General features: G+C 47.2%; 1 protein-coding gene across 2 annotated transcripts in view; it reads right to left on the reverse strand.

Moving 5' to 3' along the window:
* Ano10 (anoctamin 10) overlaps positions 1-26393 on the reverse strand; it is a 110782-nt gene that overhangs the window by 20358 nt on the left and 64031 nt on the right. For both annotated transcript variants that reach the window (XM_005082299.4, XM_021234219.2), the window contains exon 12: positions 3802-3918. In XM_005082299.4, coding sequence (XP_005082356.1) covers positions 3802-3918 — 117 coding nt within the window. The remainder of the gene's footprint in view (positions 1-3801; positions 3919-26393) is intronic.

Here is a 26393-nt window from a genome sequence, read left to right on the forward strand (position 1 = left end):
AATAATGAGAAGACCATAACACAGGGAGGTTGAGCCGCTTGCCCAACAGCTTCACAGGGCTGTGAGATGAGCTATGTGACCCAGGAGGGGGGGATGAAGAGGCTCAGATGGTGCCTGAGCTCTTGAGCCCCGTAAGGCTGGGATCACCTACTGGACTTGGGTCTGCCTTTAGGCCCTGCGACCCAGGACTCTGAGTTCCATACTCTCACAACTGCCATTTCTTTATTTGGATCAAAACAACAACAAAAAATTTCAATTAAGAAACTTAAATTTTAGAAGTCTTAGATTTACAGAATGATGCAACAGGCAATGCAGAGACCCATACACCCTGTTTCAAGCATTCCATTCTGAGTTTAAGAGTCAAACACTCTGTGTCCTCATTCTCTGCTGTGAAATCTTATATGCTTGTTAAAACCGCTGTTTCCCATTATGTGAGGACTCAGAAGTGGGGAATCGGATGCATTCAGAAGCTCTCAGGAGATGTTGGAAAAATGGTTAAAATGTATTTAACCCCAGAAAACCAAGACCATGTCTCTTCTTCCGATGCTGGGGAAGGGACTCAGGGCTCCACGCATGACTAGCAAGTTCTCTGCCTCTGAGCTCTATCCCAGCCAGACAGGCAGTGTCTGGTGAGGACTGACCACCAGCCCTTCTGAGCCATGCTGTTGTGCTGAATATTGTCCTTGTCTTGTCCTTTGAGCTTATTTCATAGGCTACCGTCTTTCTGGGAGGCTGTAGGAGTCTGTCCCTGCTCCGTGGCTCATGTATACACTCTGGACTCAGCCAGGCCTGGCCACCCAGAGTGGCTATCTAAATGGCTACTGACTGCTCACTCCCAGGTATGTACTAGACTCCAGTTACCAAGTGGTTCTTGACTAATACTCCTTTCTATTTTTAATTTGATCTTAAGATTACTGGACCCTGAATAAGCCAATTTGTAAAGACCCAAGAGCATCCTGCGGTGTGGTCCTCATCCAAGCTCTTCCTGAAGGTTTCATCTGCGCTATTTCAAATGCCAAAGCAAAGGAGCCCACCCTGCCTGCTCCCACCTTACACGACTAGCCTCCTGTGTGCTTAGGAATGCCATCGCCTACGGGGAAGGGGACAGAGCTCTGCTTTCGGCACTTTTCCTCCTGCCGTGTGGCTCATCCCTGGGAACCGTAGCCAGGGCTCCAAGTCAGGGTCATTGGCATGCTGGTTAAAAGGCAGTCCCAAATGAGTGCAAATGATCACGTGACAGGCACGATGGCAGAAGCTGTTTAAGCTTGCTCATCAAGGCACCACTGAGCCTAGCTCTGGGCTGGGAACCGGGGAGGAGATGGGACAACAGGAGGGGCTTTCACATGTAGGCCCTGAGATGCTGCCCAGACACGTGTGTTTTTAAAGTTCTATGTCTAAAATGTATGGCCTTATTTAGGCACACATGACTTAACATTTTAATCCTATTTTGTTCTTAAAATGGGGATTAGGTTGATGATGTAAACTAGACATAAAAGTCATCCAGATATAGCTGAACTTTTAATAGAGACCAACAACTTCTCTTTAAATTTTTTTATTTTATTGATGTTTTTCCTGTATGTATGTCTGTGTGAGGGTGTCTGATCCCCTGGAACTGGACTTATAGACAGTTGTGAGCTGCCACGTGGGTTCTGGGAATTGAAGCTGGGTCCTCTGGAAGAGCAGTCAGTGCTCTAAACCGCTGAGCCATCTCTCCAGCCCTAACTACTAACTTCTAATCCCTTCACAGGGAAACAAGGGACGGTCAGATGTGAATGAGTTCTTAGACATATTCTCCATTGCTCCACTTTTAACCTGGGCCCAGTAACTGGTCATGTGACCAGAAGCCTCTCTATCTGTGGCAAAGGGCAGATCAGGGAGTTGAGGCCACACTTGGTTACGAGGCAGATAGAGGGTGGACCGCCAGGCTGAAGGCAGCAGAGGCCCTTGCAGACTGACGTGTGGAGAGGCACAAGCAGGGTGATCTGAAGCCACAGGACAAACCCTCCCCAGGCTAGGTGGGAAAGGCGGAGGAAAGCCAAGCACTCCCTCATGCTTGCTCTGCAAATGTGCCTGACACCACATTTCCACAGCACCGAATGCTTTTCCCTTTTCAAGTGTGTGTGAGTGTGTGTGTGTGTGTGTGTGTGTGCGCCTGCACTAGAGTGTTTGTGCACGTGTCTGTGAGTGCATGTGGAGGTCTGAAGATGTCAGGATCTACCCTTCTACCTTATTCAGGGGCAGAATCTCTCAGTCAAACCCAGACATCCTTGGCATGGCTCACACTGCTGGCCAGCTTGCCCTGGGGTCCCCATTCCTGCCTTCTGAGGCTAAATTCCATGTGGTTGTCATGTGGGTCCTAGTGACATGAACTCTGGGCCTCATGCTATACCTACTGAGCCATCTCCACAGCCCAAGACAGAGTTTCTTGATTCCAAGAGAGTTTAAAACACTCTTCATGCAGATTATCCATATCACTTAATAAGTTACCATCTAAAGACTTTATATTCTAATTTTAATATAACGGGAAATTTTCAATATCTAAAATTGCTTATTATTTCTTATGAAAGAAAACAAATGATTTTATATAAAATTTATAAATGCCTCCTATCTTTTTTTTGAGGCAGGATTTTACTATTCTATAGCCCTGGCTGTTTTAGAACTTGTTATGTAGTCCAGGATGGCCTAAAACTCACAGATACCTGCTACAATGTCTGCCTTCCTATTGCTTTTAATATTTATCTTATTGCTTTTAAATATGTAAGCCTCTGTGTCTGCAGTCATGTTATGTCTGCCTCCCCCAGTATGTGACCTTCTTGGTTCTCCAGAATGAAGCTAACCATCACAGGGCTGCTTCACGTGGCGCACTAAGGAGCTTGAACGAGGCTGACCCTAAGGCAGAGACACACAAACATTCACAAACACCCATCTGTCTAGCTAACCCAGGAAGCAAGTCTTCTCACTACCATGGGACAATAAGCCCAGCTGACTGGGGACCAGAGTCTCTCGTCTCCTCTTCTGGGTTGAACCCCCACGTCAGGCACAGCACTCTAATATGGGGTCCCCATCTGCAACACTACCCTGAGAGTCTTTATTCCTATCAGAGGGTCAGCTAAGATGGGGCCTCTTCACACTTCCCCCTCTAATCCTCCAAATACTGTGGTATTGTGGGCCCGAGAGGTGCTGAGCCTAAAGTCACCCCTGGGAACACGCCACCCAGTTCATTACCTCATTGCTTAAACTGAGTTATCTCACGGGAGGTAAATAGCTCTGCACACCTAGACATTCAACAGTGGTGAAGTACAGCATGAGCAACCCCCTGTTCTCTCTCTCTCTCTCTCTCTCTCTCTGTCTCTCTCCCTCGCTCGCACGCACGCACACGCACACACACACACACACCTACCTGGTATAACATGGAAACCTCTTCAGGGCATTCTCTGTGGCGCTGCCCACAGATTTCCAGTCGCTCTTGGTCTGGAAGGAACTATTCAGGATCCTATTTGCTGGCTTCTCCTCCCTAGAGTTTCTATGACAGGCAGCCCTGGCATGATTCTTAGAAACCTGTTTTGCTCGTTTGCTCCATTCATCATTTCCCATGGCCTGGATACTTCTACTTGCTTAGCCTTGCACTTTAAACCCCTTTCTTGCAGACATTATAGGACCTGGGTGGGGCTACCCCATCCTCTGCTGGAGCCCTCTGTGTTGATTTAACTGGCAGTTCAATGCTGAAGGAAACACAGAGTGACTTGACTCCTGTGATAGAGGGATACAGTCTGATAATGCTTCCGAGTGCATGGCTCTTACCTGCTGCTTGAGTGCCTCCAAGGATTCGAATTCCAATCTGGCCAGTTTCACCTGGATGTGCCGTGGTTTATCAGGGATGGCAAATGCAAGTATGAACTTCAAAGCCAAGAGGGCATGCTGCAAAGAAAAAGACATCATGTTAACACCATCACCCACGTTTGTTAGCAGATAAGTTCTACCCTAAAGGACCGGGGACCCTTTCTGTTAATTTTCAGAGACCCTTGAATTAGTTGCCTCTGACATATCAAAGGCCAACCAGGCCAGGAGTTGTACTAGCCCACTCTGGGGTGGTCCATCCAGCAGTTACTAGCTTATTTTGTTTTACACTTTTTAAAGATTTATTTATTTATTACATATACAGTGTTCTGCCTATATGCCAGAAGAGGATACTGGATTGAATTGTAGATGGTTGTGAGCCATCATGTGGTTGCTGGGAATTGAACTCAGGACCTCTGGAAGAACAGCCAGTGCTCTTAACCTCTGAGCCACCTCTCCAGCCCTTGCTTTACTCTTTTTAAAATAAGTTGTTATCATAAATCGATACCATGTGCCACTCTTGGTACTTTGTAGAAAAGTAAAGTTTTATTCCAAAGGCTTCCACAAGATGTTTTGACCTGTGCATTAATAAGCAAGGTGTTTAGTATATGACATTCCTCATCAGCTACATTCTCTGCCCATCACCACACAACTGCAAGGTAGCCCGAGTTACAGCCAGTGTAAGTGCCTTGGAGTCTCCACACCCCCATGGTGTCTGGTGTGGTTTCTTCCATGACAAGATAATCATTACACATTGATGGGCTGATTGTGATCTTAAACTATTCTCCCTGCACACCGCAGTGAGGGACAGACTACAATGTGCCCTTTCAGACATTAGCAATCAAGGACCATTCTCCTTCTCCTCTGGCATCATTAAGAAGTGACTCATACACAACAGGAGATTTACAGTCAGGTGGATAGACAGCCTTGCCTCCGATGAATCCCACACAGCAGATACACAGCCCCACCCAAAAGGCTTTCTACAAACCCAGCATTGCCTGGTGTCTTATGAACAGGTTCAACACCCACGGATATCTATCATCAAAGAACAAAACCTGTGCAGGGAAAGTATGATTGACGACAATCTTTAAAGCTAAGAAAGAATTAGAAGGTAGTAAAGTCATCAGCAAGAGAAGACAGCTTAAGATGAGTTACATTTAACTGTTGACAAGAAAGAAAGATGGAGGAAAACGAATTCCTTACTGCAAGATTTCAAAAGATGGAGGAGACATAAACAGTGACTCCTGGGAGGAGGGTGGGGGGCACAGGAGTAGGAGGAGGGTGGGGGAGTCGGCATTGTGCTGGACTGAGCATGCTGAAACCGGAAGATCTAGAAATTACTGGTTCCCAGCCAGATCCTGCATTAACAAACAGTGATCTGGATGACTTGGGACAGGAAGATGGTCGGCCTTGACCTCACTGTGGCTGCCCAGGTCAATACCAACAGATGCTTAGGCAGACAGGAATGGAAAACAGCACTGGTTGAATGCTCTCATGCGCTGTAGATGAGTTAAGACTGAATATAATCTGAAAGGATAAACCAGCAATGAGAAGAGGCCAGGTTGTACCACTGTTCTATTAACAGACTGGAATACAAGTCTATGTAAGATAACATCATTAAATGCATCACACAAGAAACAAACATGTTAGTGGATGAGAAGGAACATTCTGGAGTTTGCAGCTGGAGCCACACCTACCCCCTGGCCCATCCTGCCTCTCCCAAGAAATCTGTGTGTGTCCCTTAAGTCTTGGTAGGAACTGAAACAAAGTTCCTCTGAGGCCTCGGTTTCCCTGGGGTGCAGAGCATTTGGAAGGGACATGGAGACATCTCCAGTTCCCATCTTCACAGGACATGCTCTGCCAGGCTCTGTGCCTTACTGATCAAGTCTGCCCATTTGCCCAGAAACAACTTGTAACTGGGAGACTCTGGAACCCATGAAGCAGACCTGGAACGGGTCACCTGGCTGCCCGCTGCTGAGCCAGAGCCTCTAGCTCCACTTCCTTCCTAGTCTGCCAGGGGCTGACTACCTGCATCAGCACCAGACATTCTCACCTACTTAAAGAGAGCTGATGTGGAACAGGACACACCCGAGGGAAAGGGCACCCCAGTCCAAGAGCTGGGTGGAAGGAGCCTGCCCATGAAAGAGGGAGTGTTTTCATGACCACAGTTATTCATCACCGCTGCCCTTGGTTTTCAAGTTGGTGCTTTGATGTTTTAGAGACAAGCTTTCACTAAGCAGTCATGCTGGCCTCGAACTCATGACTTGAGAGTCCCAAGAGTCGGTGGGGTGACAGGTATGTGCCACAAGCACCAGACTCCAGCAGCATTTTCTTAAAAGTAAAACTCTCAAAACTGTATCCTAAACAAAAGAGAAAACAAGTGGTGTGAGGGGGTCAAGTGGGAATTTTAAAACTAATAAAAAGGTGGTTCAACACAGCAGTTTGATTAAGCAGTATTTACAGAAAAGAGTAAGAAAAGCAGGAAGAGCTGAGTCCAACACCTCCCTCTGCTGACCACTGGAGAGCAGGTCCCCTCTGTTCATTGTAGGGCTGGATGGGGAACCCTGGGAATCTCCAGCCAGGAGCCTAGGGAGTGGAGCTGTTTTATCTTGTAGTTTTGGTTTGACCAAGAGCAGCAGATGTGTTTTCCTAGCAGCGTGTGCCCAGCCCCTTGGCTTCTGAAACAAAACGCAGCTCAGAGTTGAATTCTTGGGATCCTGAGAAGGGAATTTGACTCCTACAGGGCTTGCCGTGTGTGCAGCAGTCTCAATCCAACCCAAGAAACTTCCTCAGAAAAATAAAAACCTTCTTGATCATCAGAAGATTTACCAGACAAATGTAGTGAGATATCCACCCACCTGCACCTGTAGCTCTGACCACGCCTGTCTGGGCACGGTCACGGGTGAGGACGTGATAGGTCTGGGGTCCGGTAGGGTCACAGGGAGCAGCCTGTGCAAATCCTGAGAGTGGGAACCTGCGGCGGCCATCTGCTTCTTGTGTAAGTGACTTCTCCCAAAATAAATTATATTTAACCTATATTTGAACCTAGTCCCATGAATCATTCATTATCTGTGCTTCCACAGACAAATGCTAATTTACTAAACATGTTGTTCATGGGAAAGAGCTTGAAAAACAACAAATGGGCTACACTCTCCCTTTACCCATTGGTAATGTTTTATACTCATTTTTATACCTTTATCTTTTAATTTCATCAGATTTATTTTAATATGCATATGTGTTTTGTCTGTATAAATGTATGTGTGCCACATGCAGGCCTGGTGCCCTTAGAGGTCAGAAGAGGGCATCGGCTGGCTGTCCTGGAAGTAGAATTACAGACGGTTGTGAGCCACCACGTGGGAGCTGGCTGAGAACTGAACCCAGGCCTCTGCCAGAGCAGCAAATGCTCTTAACTGCTGCCCCATCTCTCCAGTCCCCGCTTTAAATTTAAATTCCACTTTCCTGTACCCACCATCCACACCTATAAGTTACTCCTCACTTATGCACCTGTAAGTTACCCAATAAACTCACCGGTCCATCAACCTAGACAGCAAAGAACTGTTGTTTGGCTCCTGCACTGTATATGGGGTAAGCGGAAAGGTATTTGTTTACATGGCCCAGGGAAAAGTCCCAACAAAATGTCACACAGTTTGTCTTTCGTTTCAGTGAGATAACAAATAGGGCTCCTTTGGAGTTTAAAAGGGGTCTTCATGGTGTCTTCTACCTGGTTAGAGATGGGGTTGGGCAAGAAGGGGCAGGGGCCAGGTCAGACGACAGGGACCAGGGGATAGGGAAGGGTCCAGGGACCAGGGTACAGGGAGCAGGGCAGGGGGCCAGGGCAGGGAGTAGGGGTCAGGGCAGGGCAGTTCATGGCTACAACTGCTATCAAGTTGTAGCCATGAAACATGTTTGTTTAGCAAATCTGTTGGGAATAACTTATCATATCAAACTTCCTGTGTCCTGATGGGGCAACAAAGGCATTTCTTCTCTCCTTGCTTCTGTGGTACTATGGACTTGTCTGTCCTCTGAAGCAAACTAGGTCCTATGACTCCTGCATCATTCCCCTTCACTCCCGGGACATGACAGAGCCCAGGAAGTCAGGAGCATGCAGGGAAGGAGGCAGGGGCAGCATCCTCTCATGCAAAGCACGCTGCTGCAGGTCTGCTACACATGTGGGATACAGTGAAGCCAGAGCTCGTGGCTTGTAAAGACTGCACAGCAGGACGTCCATGGTCCCTCACTCTCCCGTGCTTCTATGTGAAGCCCTCTGGGTGACACCAAGTGGACAGTGACCAGTGACCACAGGAGAGCAAAGGCAGGTACGACAGTACCCAGGCCCACAGGACACTGCAATCCATGAATCTTCTTCTCCTCATGTTTCTGTCATTCCTGCATGGTGTAAGATGCAGATGTGGCCATTTACAACTCTCTCCCCACGGCTACCTCAGCTCAGTTCGGGCCTCTAGATGTCTGCGGCAGCAGTCTGCCTGCCATCTATCTTGTAGAAGGAAAATATTATTGGGATGAATGTTTATGTCCTTCGGTAGCACCCCTAAAAATCATACCAGGCTGTCTATAAATAAAGAGAAAGTGCACCAGGGACAGAGCTCAGTGTGCTCATCCAACATGCACAAAACCCTGGATTTGATCCCAAGGGCTGCAAGACAATGAGAGGAAAAACCCTTTCTGAGTTTTCGTGTGAGGAGGCTGCATGCGTGAGCTTGCTTGTATGTGTGTACATGGGTGCTCATGTGTGTGTGCGTGTGTATGTGTGTGCTGGTGTGTGTACACATGTGCAGGATAACCTCAGTGTCTTCCTCAGACTCTGTTCACCTTTCTTCTTTGAGACAGTATAGCTCACTGACCTGAAGCTTGCCAAGTAGGCTGGGATGGCTGACAAGGGAGCCCCAAGGAGCTACTCAATTCCACCTCCCCACTGCTGGGATCATACCTACACGCCTGGTTTTCCCATGTGGGCTACAGGCATTGAACTCAGGTCTAATTCTTGCAAGGCGAGCACCTCACTGACTGGGCTGCCTCCTAAGCCCCAACTTTGTAAGTCTTCAGTCTAACACTAGGCATCTGCATACAAGGGCGCTTATTTATTTGTGTTTGTGTCCCATAGGGATCCCAGGAGAACCACAGTGCCCTGAGGCACATGAGGAGTGTGTGCTCTCCAGCGCCCTCTAGGCACTGCTGGAGCTGCTAACTCATGACACTGGAGGAGGAAAAGCAAAGGGGTGTGGCTAACATTTTAAAAGCCACTTAAACATGTGCTATATGCTGAAGCAATTAATTTCTTTAAATAGAATGGATGTGCATCACTTTGCCTGCTCCTCAGATAACTTAGTTGGCTCGCTCCCTGGCAACCTGGTGCTCAGCAGATGCAGAAAAGCCACCAACACCTGCAGAGTCATTAGGAGAAAAGGAAAGGACACTATAAAAATAGACTCCCAGACGCCGGGGTTTATAATTAATGGTAATTTCCACCTCACTTCTGAATGCCATGTTTTAGTTAAAACATGAATATTTTAAGGCTCCAAAAGTTTTATAGAACATACAGGTTTGCCTCAAAGATGCCAAAAGTCTGCTGGCCGAGCATCTCCTCACCTGAGCTGAGAAATAAGCTCTGCTCACAGCCACAGGGAAGGGCACGGGGCTGTGCCCAGAGGCAGAAAGGGCTGAAATGATGAGTTGTGTGCAACCCGAGAAGCTCTGAACCAGACTTACACACAGTGGTGCACGCATGACAACATGGTACCGAGTGAGAAGGACCAGCCGCTATTCAGAGCCCCGAACCCTGATCTTCCCTGCCTCTGCAGAGCTTAAATAAATGCATGGACGACGGGGACACAGGGAGAGGACTGCAAAAGTGGAAATCAATGAAACATAGGCAAAAATGCCTGTGCCACAGATCAGGGAGCGGAGCCAGCAGGGTCAGCAAACCTGAGGAGGTCTCGGTGGTGGTCTAAGGGGGAGGCACATACAGCATTCTTGTGAATGAAACAGCAGGGCCAAGGCTCTAGCATTTGTTACCTGTAAGTCTTGCTTAGAGCCGTTTGTTTATGACACACCACGGTGAGGGGACACAGCAGAGCATCACCGTTTCGTAAGCTTGACATGTACTGGCACCATCATTATCTCAATTTGTGGGTGGCATTTAATGGGAGCAAGGGTAAGAGTCAATATCAAAAGCAGCTCATGCAGAACTGATGAGGGTGTGGCTCTGATCACCCTGAGGTAATCCAGAGAGAAAGGAGCCAGGCAGATGGCTTAGTTGAGGAAAGTAACTGCTGTGTGGACATGAGAATCCAAATTCAGGGTCCCACCACCCTATGGTCCTGCATATCTGTGACTCCAACACTCAAGGTGCTGACCAGTCAGCCTAGCTAAAACAGTGAGAGACCCTGCCTCAAAGAATGGAAGAAAAAGAGTTCATGATGTTGATGAGCACACACAGGAGTGTGAACACACAGGAAGGCGCACACAAGATGCACATGCACACACAGACACACACGCAGACACAGTCACACATGCATACACAGACACACATGCACACATGCACGCACAGACACACACGCAGACACAGACACGCACATGCACACATGCACAGACACACACAGACACAGACACACATGCAGACACAGACACACACGCAGACACAGACACACATGCACACATGCACGCACAGACACACACTCAGACACAGACACACATGCATACACAGACACACATGCACACATGCACGCACAGACACACACGCAGACACAGACACACACATGCACACATGCACAGACACACACAGACACAGACACACATGCAGACACAGACACACACGCACACACAGACACACACGCACACATGCACACACAGACACAGACACACATGCAGACACAGACACACACGCAGACACAGACACACACGCACACACAGACACACATGCACACATGCACGCACAGACACACACGCAGACACAGACACACATGCATACACAGACACACATGCACACATGCACGCACAGACACACACGCAGACACAGACACACATGCACACATGCACAGACACACACAGACACAGACACACATGCAGACACAGACACACACGCAGACACAGACACACACGCAGACACAGACACACACGCAGACACAGACACACACGCAGACACAGACACACACGCACACACAGACACACACGCACACACAGACACACACACACACATGCACACACAGACACAGACACACATGCAGACACAGACACACACGCACACACAGACACACACGCAGACACAGACACACATGCACACATGCACGCACAGACACACACGCAGACACAGACACACATGCATACACAGACACACATGCACACATGCACGCACAGACACACACGCAGACACAGACACACATGCACACATGCACACACAGACACAGACACACATGCAGACACAGACACACACGCACACACAGACACACACGCACACATGCACACACAGACACAGACACACATGCAGACACAGACACACACGCACACACAGACACACACGCAGACACAGACACACATGCACACATGCACGCACAGACACACACGCAGACACAGACACACATGCATACACAGACACACACGCACACACAGACACACACGCACACATGCACACACAGACACAGACACACATGCAGACACAGACACACACGCACACACAGACACACACGCAGACACAGACACACATGCACACATGCACACACAGACACAGACACACATGCAGACACAGACACACACGCACACACAGACACACACGCAGACACAGACACACATGCACACATGCACGCACAGACACACACGCAGACACAGACACACATGCATACACAGACACACATGCACACATGCACGCACAGACACACACGCAGACACAGACACACATGCAGACACAGACACACATGCACACATGCACGCACAGACACACACGCAGACACAGACACACACATGCACACATGCACAGACACACACAGACACAGACACACATGCAGACACAGACACACATGCAGACACAGACACACACGCAGACACAGACACACACGCAGACACAGACACACACGCAGACACAGACACACACGCACACACAGACACACACGCACACACAGACACACACGCAGACACAGACACACACGCACGCACAGACACACACGCACACACAGACACACACGCACACACAGACACACACGCAGACACAGACACACACGCACACACAGACACACATGCAGACACAGACACACACGCACACACAGACATACATGCACACATAGACACACACGCACACACAGACATACATGCACACATAGACACACACGCATACACAGACACACATGCACACACACACGCACACACAGGAGGGTGCACACACAGACACATACAGAAGAAAATGTACCCACAGAAACACAGGCAGATATACCCACAGAAATACATGTGCATGCACAGACAAATGTGCCCACAAACACATACACAAACATATCACACACGCCAACAACAACAACAAAAACTCCGTAGTTTGGTGTCATATATAAATGGCAACCCTCGCTTCATTTCCTTTAAAGCCAGGGGCAGAGCAAGGGCATCAGCGTCCCACTAGAGGCTCTAGCCAGGGCAGCCAGGCGAGCACAGACAGACCTGGAGAACAGAAAGGAGGGAAATGGCCTCCATCTGCGTATGGCTGCGAATGGCTGGGCAGCCGTGTGCAGCAGAGGCCCTAAGTTTCTCCGCACACAGATCGCATCACTACTGCTGACTGGCAGAGCCAGCAGAGCTGCGGAATGCAAAGTCAACACAAAAATGAAACCTTCAGCCAAGCAATTAAAATTGAAAATTAATATGTGCTCATCTATGAGAGAGACTGGTGAGTTTAATACAAATCCTATAAAGCCACAGAGATGGCTGGGAGGGTGACGGCGCCTGCCACAGTGCCATGCAAGCCTGAGCACTTGAGCTGGACTGTGGAAGGAGAGAACTGACCCCTGAAAGCCGACCTCTGACCTCCACAAGCAAACTCACCCCTTCTTTCTCTCTCACCTGCATATGCACAACCCTAACAATGAAAACCTGTGAGTCCTGCTGTGTGGCTAAAAGAGCCCTATGGAGAGAGGCACACAGCCTTCTTGGAGTAAAGGGTTTGGTGCTGAAATGTCAATCATCTTCTCCAAATGGAACTCCTGGAGCATGCAGTCCTACAACACTGTGGGGGTAAAAGTAGGCATATTAATTCAAAGTAACGTGAGAACGCAGAGGACATGAACTAGAAAAACAGCTGGAGAAGCCGCAAAGCGTGGGAGGGTCCACACTGTTGACATGAGTGCCAAAGGCCACATTAATATAAGGTCAGAATCAGAATGAACAGCAGAGTATGTCATTCTGTCCTGAAACTGGGGCTGGAGAGGCTGCTCAATGGATAGAGAGATCACTGTCTGCTCTCCCTGAGGACCCAGGTTCGATTCCCAGCAGCACACTGAAGCTAACAACTGTCTGTAACTTTACTTCCAGGGCATCCAACACCCTGACCTCCACAGAGACACATATGCACACAATACACAGACATACATGTAGGAAAAACACCCATACACATTTAAAAAATACTATAAGAGAGAAAAAAGAAAGTTCTAACATTGAGTCACACATGCTCAGTTAGGAAAAAGAGATGACAAGGAATCAGTGAGTACAAAGGTCTTTCTAACATTGGCCAACATCATTATAATTAATATAGTGTCTTGTGTGTTATTTGGGGGCTCTGAGGTAGCTGTGGAACCAGGCAGGAACACCGTAACACACAATGGCAAATTAAGGTTTACTAACGATTAAAAACTTGTTTTCAAAAGTGTTTGTCTTTTGTCTTGATCAAGTCAGTGAGAAGCCTAGCCACAGACCGGGGGCATACCTGCAATGTCTGATTTGGCATTGGTCATGTTAACAGAACAAGCAAGAACTTTAACCCTCACTTATGGAAAGAGCAGTCTAAGATGGTAACATGGTTTTCAGACAGTGTTCACAACATACAAAATGCTAGGGAGAACATGGAGAAACACAAAACTCTGCCCATCACCAAGTCAATGTAAGCCAACCACAAAGAGAGTTACTGTGTACCCACAAGAATGGCTGAAACCAAAACAAAGCGAAAGAAAATGATGAATGAGCACTGGCAGGTTTGGGGTGCGGCGCTCTTGGTTGCTGGTGGAAAGATGCTAAAGCCTCCTTGGGAAGCAGTCTGGAAAGTCCCCAGAGCCGACGGTGTGTTTACCACGAAGTATGGTGATTCCCCTGTGGGGATGTAGGCACATGAACAGTACAGAGGGTGTATTCTCTGCAGCCTTGTCTGCGGTGGCATGAACATCTGAGAGTTCCATATGGGATGCACGAATAAGAAAATTACGGTGTGTTCATACAATGCCATAGACTGTTTAGAATATAAATAAGCTACACATATTGATGGATTTCCAAAGCCTCATGGTGAATAAAAAAGTCAGTTATAAAGACTATGTGTTGTTATCCCATTCATAAGTAGAAGTGATTATTTTCTACAGCATTTTAAAAAACAAAAGAACCAAAAAAGACAACACCTGATAGTGACAGCCTGTGCTGAGACTGTCTGGGGAACGTGGGGAACCCCTGGAGGGATGGAATGTCCTAAGTGTGTTTGTGGCCATGGCTGTATACAGTTGTCAAGGTCCATCAAGCCAAACATTTGAGGTGGATCCTATTTACTCCATGTGAGTTATTACCCCATAAACTGGAGAAAGTCTCAGGGAAACAGTAAAGTTCAACTGCTCTCATTCTACGGTAATGGTGTAGCTGTTGGATTGAGACGCGTACCAGCCACATTGCTGGGATAACCAGGATCAGAGGCAGGGGCAATCTAGGGCTTCCCCACCAGCATGATGCCATAAAACTCAGAGGTGAAACAGTGGCACTTGCCTATTGTACCACAGTGATGGCATTCTGCAGCTCAATTCTCATCTGTGCACAAGGAGACATAACACAGCACTCTAGGTCACCCCTCAGGCTTTATGAATCCTTTCCATCCATAGCTGCAATTCTCACAGTAGAGTTAACCACTTCCCTGTCCTGGTCATAATATGCACTGATTTTTACATTTGCAGACATTGTGTGTTGTTTTAAAGCGCAGCTGTGGGCTGTGCTGGTGGCAGGCAGTTCTCAATGATTGAAACAGTGATCAATCTGCTCCACAGTCGGCTCTCTAGCTCCTCTGTTGCTCTGGTTACCATTATGTCCCAGGGTGTGGTTCTGTGCTCATCTTTAACCCAGACACTGGTCTGCTGCAGTGAACTCTCGGGAAGGGGGGTGCACTGAGGTGGCACAGGCTGCTTGCAGGACCTGAGTGGCACCTGGCTTACCTGCACATGGGCTGACAAAGGAGGAGGAAGACTCTAGAATTCTGGGAGCTTGTCTAGCTAAAGCAGCAGGCAGTATCTATGCCACAGCCTGAACTGTGTGCTGACGTGACATCTCCTCGGCCAGATCAATTAGTCCATTAAGTTCCAGCTCATCCCCATGTTTCAGGACATGGGCACAGCAGAGACAGATTCTTGCCAAAGCACTTGCTGCAGTCCATCGGTTGGCAGTCTGCAGTGAGGTCCTGAGTGTCCGCACTGCCCCATGTACTGGTTTCTGAACTGCTACTGGACTCATCTATTCGGGGTTCCCAGTATCCCAGGCCTTCTCAAAGCACTTCCAGATTCTCCAGGTTGGTCACAGAAATGAGCCCTGACCCGTTTTCTGTAGTAGCTACTTTTCTGTTGCGACACATACCGTTTAAGTGAGGAGATGTCTATTTTGGCTCATGCATTCAGAGGCTTAGCTATCATGGTGGGGAGTTCATGGTGGGGCAGCTCAAGCCATACCACATCACAACTCAGAAGCAGAGAGCAAGAAATCAGCAGCCAGAGGACACCAGGAGGTCCCATCAGAGATCAACTTCCTCCAGCATGGCACCAATTACTAAAGTTTCCACGACCTTCCCCAATTCCCATCATTTGCTGTGAGCAAGCATAGAAAACAGGACCCTGTGGGTGACATTTCATATTTAATACACAGCAGAGAGTGCTGTTAATCTTCACCCACTGACTACAGTATCCAAAAATTCTTAGAGGCATTCACATGCCTGCTGATGTATTACTCTGTATGGGCACATATACTTCCTACATTAGACTAGAAAGCTCCGTGAAACCAACAACCTGATGGCTAAAAGGTTCTGTCCAGAAGTATCCTTCTGCATAGATGGGCAGAAAGTCAATGAGGGCTAACAGATGTGGTTGGTTCTCACCCTAAGGGAGGTATTGACTGTAACCACATACTTCAAATTAAATCGTAGCTGATGACAGCTTTATTTATGATTATTAACAAACCTGGAAACCACCAAAATAAAAAAAACCTTCCAATAGGTGAATGGATAAACAAGCTGCATTACACCTTTGCAATGGAAAACTACCTCAGTGAGGCGGAGAGAAGAGTTACTAAGCGATGACAAAGTCTTAAAGGGACGCTGATATACAAAGGAGCAAATTCTACACGGCTCCAGCATTCCAGCTGCACAGCACTCCAGGGGCAGCAACAAGAGAGGTGGTGTGAACAGAATTCCAGCTGCACAGCACTCTGGGGGGCAGCAACAAGAGAGGTGGTGTGAACAGAATTCTAGCTACACAACACTGGGGGACAGCAACAAGCGAGGTGGTCTAAGGTACTTTGATGGGGAGTGAGGGCAGTGCAGTGTCGATGGTGAACCACGGGAGGCTGGAGAAGCGTTCTGGTGCTACCTTAATGGTGGAATGTGGTGTTCTGAATTTGTCAAAATCCAGGAACTATATGGCATAACAAATGAACTCCATTGTAAACTGGACCTTAGCTGATAATAACCTGTCAGCAGAGTTCATCACTGCTGAAGCAGACATCCCTTATATACGATGCAAACAACAGGGCAACTGTGAATGGAGGACACATGGTGACTACTTTTCTTCACATTTTTGCAAAAATAAGTTTTCTCTTAAAAATTCAAGTTAATTAACTTAAGTTATTCTGTGAGTCAAGATGGAAGAATTTTTAAGGTTACTTTTTTAAACAGACATACTCTGATTATACAGCAATTTTCATTAAGTGTTTTTAGAAGGAAACACTAATGACTTCTCTTACATAACACCACTGAGATGGCCTTCAAGTACTCAAAATAAACAAATGCCTTTCCCCAGTGGGAAACCTATTTACAGAAACATCAACCTCAGGTTTAAATAACAGCAAAAGTGCATCCAATTGAAAAGGACATTAGGTATAAATATTCCCCTCCCCAGCTCACTTTCCTAAAATCTCTCTCTCTCCTCTCTCTCTCTCTCTCTCTCTCTCTCTCTCTCTCTCTCTCTCTCTCTCTCTCTCTCTCTGTCTCTCTCTCTCTCCCTCTCTCCCTCTCTCCCTCTCTCCCTCTCTCCCTCCATATGAGTGCTCTGTCTGAATGCATGCCTACACACCAGAAGAGAACATCAGATCCCATTACAGATGGCTGTGAGCCACCATGTGGGTGCTGGGAATTAAACTCAGGACATCTGAAAGAGCAGCCAAGTGCTCTTAACCACTGAGCCTTCTCTCCAGCCCCAATATCTTATATTTTGAAGCAAGGATAAAGTTTCAAAAAATTAAAATTCTATGCGTAGGAAACAGATTATTGTTTCCAAATCTCAATATTTTTACACTTGATCTGAACCTCATCATGCCCTCTCTGCAAGGGATGGGTGACGCAGGGCCTTCGAGAGCACATAATGGCATAGTCTATCTGTGATCAAGTGTCTTGACATTTCTATGCTGATAACACCTACACAAGCCTGCAGCTGGTAACAGTGTTCTGTTTAGCAAGGATGTGCCTACAGAAGCCAAAGAGAGAGCTGCAATGTCCGTTACTGTACTGAAACTTGGGCTCCTATGACCTGCCCTGTACCGCCTTCCCCTGGTCTACGCAATTGTCCACTCTGTCTCCACTGCCTTTCCACAACCCAGAGGTCATCTGCCTGCTTGCTTCACCCATGGTCTTGCTCAGCACCCTCTAGCTCCCTGATCCTTGAGGAAGCCACTGCCCTGCCCGTGAGTGACACTGAGGGAACTTTACTCTGGACCAATGCATGCTTTCTAGCCCCATTCCATGCATCACTCCCTAAAACTTCTCACCCAGACGCAGCGTAGAACTGACCTGTAGGGAAACCAACCCAGACTCTTCAAATATGAACGTCATTTCACTCAAGAAGGCTGAAGATGGTGCAGGTGAATTCAGCAACACGCCTAGTAGAAAGCTAAAGAAACTGACAGCACCAAGTGCTGACAAGGACTTGGGTCAACTGAGTCACACACTGCTGGTGGGAACACAGAATGCATGTCCAGATGAAAAGCCACTGGAAGTTTATTTTAACGTCAAGTATTCCCTTGTGTCTGCCTTGGCAATTCCACTCTCACGTGTTTACATAAGAGAAATGAAAACCTATGCTCATAGAAAGTAGACTGATTCAAAGTCACAAATACCAGACAGAATGGAAGCATCCCTCTTCTATAGAATATATAAACACATGAGAAACCATCTACTATCCACCAACAAAAGACACAAACTATTGATAAATGCATTTTTCCAAGTGAATTAAGAGCCACATCTCCCCAGCAGGGCTCTGAGAGTGCAGAGACTGGTCTGTGCACAGTGCTGCATTCTCTTTACCCAACTAGAAAGACACCTGCCAGCCAATATTAGCCACCTCAGCACATTCAAACCAGGGCATCTAAGGAAGGTGGGAGAGCTTGCCTGATGCACAAATTATTACAAAGATAACTGCAGCTAACAGAGGCCACTGCTCTGCACCAAGGGGATCTCAGCACCAGCCTAAATCAATGGGAGACAAGAGTCCCAAGTTCAAATACCAACCCTACCTCATTTCCACCCAGCAGACTCCAGCTTGAAGGACTCAGAAGCAAGCTGCTCCAACAGGCTATGTTTTGGCCCATTTATTTTCTTTCATTTTACTGAACTCTGCTTTTCTTCTGTTTTCCCCTTTCCCTCTCCACTTCCTTTATCCTGTCTGTTCTTATACTATTTATTGATGTATTTACCCTTACTTCATAGCACACTGCACTGTCGCTGGAGTTTCCTGTTCTGCTAGGTCCTGGCCACCCTTCTCAGCCCCAAATAAACACACGGACGCCGTATTAATTATAAATCTGTTGGCTGATGACTAGGGCTTCTTATTGGCTGGCTCTGTCTTAATTATTAACCCATTTCTATAAATCTATGTATTTCCATGTGGTCTCACCTTACCAGAGAAGGGCCCGGACCTGTTACTCCTTCCTCCACTACATGGCGTCTCCTTGTGGTCTCCCTCTCTGCCTACCTTTCCCAGAATTGTCCGCATCTCCTGCCTCTATTGGCCAAACAGTGTTTTGTTCATCCACAAATAAGAGAAACATATACAGAAGGACGTCCCCATCACTCCACAATCCTGTCGCTATTTTCTGCTCCTCCGTGCAGGCTGGCGGTGTGCTTAGGGAACGGAAGGAACGGGAGTTTGGCGGTGTGCTCAGGGAACGGAAGGAACGGGAGTTTACCCACAGGGTTCAGCTGGGTGCCACTGCTGCCACTGCCGGTCTTTCAGGTCGCTCGTGCTCTGAGTTGTACCAGCAAGTGAACCCGCAAGAGTGAAATGACTCCTAAGGAAGACGCAAAGAGACACCCAAGCAGTCAGACGTGCAAAGCACACGCGGGGACAAGAGAAACATGAAGCATGGCAGCGCGACTCCTCCGGAATATGCTAACTCCTCAGTAATGTAAAGTCAGCCACACTGAAATGGGCAATGGGCCAGATGATGAATTCAAAACTCCGCTAGTAAGAATGGTCAACAATATCCTGGAAAATGAAAGCAAGTAAAGGAAGGAAATAAGGAAGAACTTAATTCAGAACCTGGAGAAGAATGTAACATGGATTAAAAAAAAAAGTGGTGACACAGATGAGGTAGCTGCAATCTGGATGAAGAAGTCAGTATCATGGGAAAGAATTTCACCAAGAAAATTAAAATTTTGAAAGGAATAAAAAAGTATTGGACATTTAATGCTCACTGAGCCAAATAACACAGCAGGGAGCACCAACAACAATTCAGTCTAGCACAAGAAAGACTCGGGGATGGGGAAAGCTTAAAAACAAAAGCTACATTTAGACATCAATAAAGAGGAATAGATAAATATACATACCTACATGCTCAAGAACTTGAGGATATGACCAGGGACCAAACTTAAGACTTCATGGGATACAAAAAAAGGGGGCTTAAATAAAAACTAGAGGCACAGAACACCAACTCAGTGAGCCTGCAACAGCAGAGACCTCCAAACTCAAGAGGAAGCAATGGCCAAGGAGACACAAGAGGTATTAATGACCCCGACAAACACGACCTGAGAACCTACGCCTGACATCCCAGTCAAGACGCCAGGACACCAAACAAGAAGTGACACCAGCTGTAGGAGGGAAAGCAGAATGTGTGCAAAGGCAAACATCAGCCACCACCAGACTCCGCAGCAAGACTCAGAGCTATGAACATGGACTGTATACATAAGACTGAAATAGCTGCCAGTGAAGGCTGCCACGTCCAGAAAAGATGTTTTTAAGCTGACATGGAAGTAAAGCCACTTGACATGGTGGTGATTACATGATTGTGCAATTGTGCATTATTACCATTAGACGATGATCTTAGAAAATGTGGCCCACTGCCTGGTGCCTGATGTCCACTAACTCAGTTGCAGGTGCCTGCAGTAACATTTTTCACTAGGGCTGCTCATCATTACTTTCTTCTGAGTACTCAACTCCTGCAATACCTGATTTTTCTTAGATATCTTCTTCCTAGTTACTGTGTAATTAATCATACCGAATTCAAAAACAAAGTCATTCAAAGGAAAGCCCCATGAAGTAACTGCTGGTGGCATGCAGCTGTCTTGAGCTGCATTTCCCTGCTGTAGCATCTTTCTGCCCAGTCTCTGGGTACCACTGTGCCCTGGGAAGGGGCCTTACTTCCCAGAGACCCATTTTGGCTTTCCAATGGGCAGTCTGTGGCAATCTACTCATATTTACTACATTTAATGCTCAGGGCACAGATCCAACTTTCTCATGATGGGAACACGGGGTGGCTCTTAGTGTCCTCCTGAAGTTGATGTGTCTTGTCTTTCTCTCTTTTGCATGCTATCCCAGGTAAATTTCTCAGTATCCACAGGGAGTAACAGACACTACCACCTCTACAAGTGAGAAGTCAAAACAGCAGGGACTTTTGTGCTCAGGAAAACTGTGCCTTGCACTCAGAGAGCTCACACCTGTGCTGGCACGGGCACTGGACCACTAGTCACACCGCCACTCTTGCCTGCTGCAATGCCCCTTCAAACACACTCTTCATAGGTAGCAGACAGCACAGTATTGAACTGAAAGTCATCTGGCATTTGGCAAAGATGGGAGAAGTCAAACCAATTTTTTTTTTTAAGTTTAAAAGGTCGTTAGGAATCCAAATTCTCTCTCCCTACCCCTCAACATTAGAACATTTAAAAGCAAAACCAAGGGCCCAGGTAAGGCTGCCACAGCCTCTGCTGCCCGGAAACATCTGACTGACTTCATCACACCTGTCTGTCTAAGGTCCCTGACAGCAGATGTCATCATGCAACCAAAGCTCCCACCCAAAGAATTATATAAATGCATTTGAGTTTAATTTTTAAAAAATGTACTTCTGGAGGTAGGAGAGATGGCTCAGCAGTTAAGAGCACTGACTGCTCTTCCAGAGGACCTAAGTTCAATTCCCAGCAACTGCATGGTAGCTCATGACTGTCTAATTCCAGTTCCAGGGGACCTGACACCCATGTCAAAACACTAATGCACATGAAATAAAAAATTAACATTCCTTTAAAATTTTTAAAATGTATTTCTACAGATGAATTTTATGCTTTTATTTATCTAAGCAAAAAAGACGGAGGTGGAGAAACAGCTCAGAACAGGTGTGCTGCTCTGACAGAGGACCTGTGTCCTGTCCTCAGCATCCACCCATATGGGGCTCACAACTCCAGGGGGCTTCACTCCCTCTTACAGCCTTCTTGGTGTTTACATGCATGTCACATGCATGTGTGCACACATGTAAAAAGAAATAAAATCTAAAACAAAATCCCAAACAGAAATCTCTCCCCTCTGAGCCGAAAGGAGAGCTGGAGACAAAGGCCAGGCCCCGCCCCGTGTGGCCCTCCCGTGTGTGTGTGTGTGTGTGTGTGTGTGTGTGTGTGTGTGTGTGTGCGTGCGCACACGGCAGCCCGGTCACCTCTGTCCTTCTGCAGGGTCCACGCTAAGTTACCCTACTTGTATTCATTCTTTGTTGTTATTTTCCTAACACAGGGAAAAACAAAACTTAGAAATAGGTATTTGCCTATGGCATTACTTCAGATGTAAACCAGCAAAAATATTCAAACCCGTAAGACCCGATGACTATAAAAAAGAGCCAAGCAGCCATGACCTCTGGTCAAGTATGGGCGGCACGTCAGCCTTGCAGAGCCGTTTCTCAGGTGGGGGTCGAAGCCGTGTGCCCGCATTTCTACGTCCTGAGCATCCCATACACAAAGCAGAAGAGATTCATTGTCAGATGCTTAAAGGAAAATGTGATGTTGGGGCTTGGGATGTTGGGCTACACAGGTAAACTTTTCTAAAGCTCACTGAGATAACAGCTTTCAGGGCTAACCCCTGGCCAGGTGTGAGACCCCAAGGCCACTCTGCCTCCAGACTGTATGGCTCAGCAGGCCAGAGCCAGGAGTTCCCACTGTGCGCCTCTCCCAGCCAAGATTGCAGCCGACAAAGAGGGGCCCCTGTGCAGCAATTCAGACTAGGGGTGGTGAGTCCAGGCTGGAGGCTGGGGTGCTTACTACCTGGCAGAGGACAGGGTGGACACAGGACACAGTTCCCGCAGGAGCCATGAGCACACCCATTGTCATCTGCTGGGTAATGGGCAGGCAATTCAATCAGCAGGACGCCAGTGTCGAAGACAGAGACTGCTTATTAAATTTGTCTCCTAAGAGATCTGGTGTTTAGTCATGTTTAAGGGTTATTTAATTACATCCTCTCCTATAAACTAATAAGTGCATGCATGCTGCTTCCTGTGCAGTAGGACCCTGACGGTCGTCAGCACAGGATGCACAGAGCGAGGGTCCCGCAAGATGAGTCACTTTCTCTGTCACTCATCTGTGGTTCTGTGATTCTCGGCAGATGATTAAGAGTGTGGAGGCACGGAAGGGGTTGGGAGGAAGGTGCCTGGAAGGGGAGGGGAAAGTATATGTATGGGGTGATAGGGCTCCGGCCAGTGTATTTTGTGTGCCATTGTCTTGCTGTAGCCATTACAGTAAAGCTTGCATTTACCCTCTGAGCCAGCGATTTTGCTTTTGGGAATGAACACCCTATGGGAGAAAGAGGAGTATGTAAAAGTTAACATTGCTGGTAATTCAAAATATCTGAAAATAATCCAAACACCTGACAACAAGGAAGGTAGGCCCTATGGAAGGCCTTGTGGTTCTAAAGAGGGGGATGTGTGTTTCTGTGGGATCTGACATGCGCGTCCCTCAGGGGAGCCAAACTTCAGAAGCACAGGACAGAAAACAAAATGTAACTTGTGAGCAATTCTACCTTTATTCACATTTCTTGCACAATATTAAATGACTGTCCCATTCCCTCATTCCTGACTCCTCTAACTCCCCCTTCACCCTCTCTGGAATCAGTGGCAGCATCTGGCAAAAAACAAGCCCTACTGAAACCCAGACGCTACCCTGGCTTCCGCCCTCCGCTTCTCCCTGCATCTGAAGACACATAGCTCATGGTTCCCCTCTCTGGTTCAGGCCCTGTCCCCCAAGCTCTGTAATCCCACACTCTCCTGTCCTGACTTCCGGCATCATCAAAATTGAAGACCAACCCTGCTGCAGACCATGGTGGGAGCTGAGACTGTCCTGTGGCGGACTTCTGTGGTGGATGGGATACAAGGAAGCATATGAGCTGTTTTCTTCATTGTCACACTTCGAAGAATTTCCATGAGTTTGGATGGGTCAATGTGGGAGACAACTTATGGCCCCTCATACCTGAAAAGGGAACCTGCCTATCTATGAGCATGTCAGCATGCGCCCCTGAGCACGCCTGGGAGTCTCAGGCTGCAGTGAGCAGGATAAGTTCGTGCAGATGGGGAGCTCACTCGGCCCCTCCTACTATGGCACCTGTCTGCCACACCGGCCCCTGGAAAAACCTTCCTTGGAGTCCCAGCCTCTGACAGAGTGCATGTACTGCTGCTGTTCTTTATACTGGTCATAGAAATCCCTGGCTGGGAAAGGAGGGAGGGGTCTCCCTTTCAGACTGAAACACCACAGGTAGCTGCAGCTAGTTGACACAGGTGTCTCCGGAAGAGCCTGGGTCCCTCCCCCAGGAATGGGAGGAAAGCCCATCCTCTAGAGGACACAGGCACCCCATCAAGCTTCATAGGCCATGTTTTTGCTGGACTGTGGCCATGGCAGGGGAGAGTGGGAGGGCTGCCTATGGACCCTGGTAGAACCACAGACTTCACTCCATGTAATATTTACTAACATTTTTTTACTATGATATAATCAAAGAAACCATACAAACTGATAAATCAAGTTAATGTGAACATGGGCATCTCAATGTTCATTAATTTCCAGTTTTGCTGTACAATAGCTGTGCTTCTTTTTGTTTGTTTTGCTTTACTTTTGTTTTTTGAGTCAGTTTCTCTGTGTAGCCCTGACTCTCCTGGAACTCACTCTGAAGTCCAGGCTGACCTCAAAACCAGAAATCTGCCTGCCTCTGCTTCCCAAGTGCTGGGATCAAAGGTGTGCACCACCAGCACCTGGTGCTGTGCTTCTTATACAGAATGACTTGCTGAGAGCCTTTATCATTTAATACAGCAGTAGTGGTTAATATTCTAGGTATCAACCCATCAGAAGTAACTTCTGATGGAGAAAACTCACCTTGCAAAGTCTGCAAGAAATATAGACTCCTGAATATCTGTTGCTATGAATTTGGCTGCATAATCTTGATATATAGAATATATAAAAGGCCCCAGAGAAAGGAAACTCCTTCTCACTGGGATGTCAGTGTTAAGACCCTGAGGCTGGATCTCATACTACAGAGCCTTCATTAGTTTTTCCCTTTGATATATCACTGAGACGTCCCCTTTAATCAGTTAACAGTACATTTACTAGTCATGCCTCCTCTCAGACAAGAGGCACCTTGCTTTTGTCAAGGCCTTATCTGCCTCCTGGCCTTCAGAGATATGTATGCCTGGCATCTTGTTATTGTCAGAGAACTGTCAATTGTGCCTTGGGTATATAAACTGGAAACCTTGTGGGATCTGAGAGAATTTTTAAGGAGAACTTCATAAGGGAACTTTAAGAGAGTGCTTTTAGACAGAAAAGTTTTAGAGAGAACTTTTGAGGTGAAATTTTGAAGAGAGCTTTTTGAGAGAGAACTTCTGGAGAGAAACTTCTGAGTAGAGCTTAAGGGGAAGAACTTTCTGAAGAATAAAAGCCATGAGAGAAATGCATGTATGAACTGATTGGTTCACCCTCAGATCATATTAGTCAGCCTCAACCTGCCTGCTGTAAGCCTCCTGCCTTAATTCTCCAGAATGACTCACAGCCTGAGCCTCCAGAGTAAATTCCCAGCCATGAACCAAGCATTAACAATCTGGTAACACTGTAAGTAGATTTGAGAGAGTAGATTAAGTAGAGTTGAGTCCTCCACACATGTATTTCCACAAGGCATCAAGTGTGGCAGCCTTGCTCTGACTGTGAACTGTAGAAGGCATGAGGGACTGGCCCGCCATTGATCAGCTGTATTCACGCAACAGGAAGGTGACGGGAGCTTTCTTCCTTACAGGAAAGCCACTGGGCACGCTGGCCAGAGCGGTTTGCAACCCAGCCTCTCTCTCCAAATCCAGCGGATTAAAGGAAGTGCACAGTGGGGACGAGTGAACCTTCCTGAGAGGGAGTGCATCTGTAACAATGCCAACAGGAGAGACTGTTCCGTGTCCCAGGAAGTAGCATGAGCTCTCACGGGATGCACAGAAGGTTAGGAGAGGAATAAACACCAGGCCTGAAAGATTCCAGGACCATGGTGTAGCACAGAGGTCATCAGCTATTTCCTACCCTGAAACTTCCAGCCTGTATGTCTGCCAACGCTATTCCTCATTTTCAATACATGTAACTCTCTCTCTCTCTCTCTCTCTCTCTCTCTCTCTCTCTCTCTCTCTCTCTCTCTCTCTCATTTTTGTATATCTTCAGGGAGAAGGAAAAAAGTAAGGAAAAAGCAAACAACACACAAATCAGGCATTGCATCTCTTCTACTCATTCCTATGTAACTATTTAATCCTTGTTACATGTATGTAAAACATATACATACAGAACACCCCCTGCACACATATAGCAACACATGTACACATACTGTGCAAGAGCATGTGTGCGCACACGCGCAAACACACACACACAGACA

The sequence above is a fragment of the Mesocricetus auratus genome, unplaced genomic scaffold, assembly GCF_017639785.1.
Source record: "Mesocricetus auratus isolate SY011 unplaced genomic scaffold, BCM_Maur_2.0 Super-Scaffold_100691, whole genome shotgun sequence".
NCBI lineage: Eukaryota > Metazoa > Chordata > Mammalia > Rodentia > Cricetidae > Mesocricetus > Mesocricetus auratus.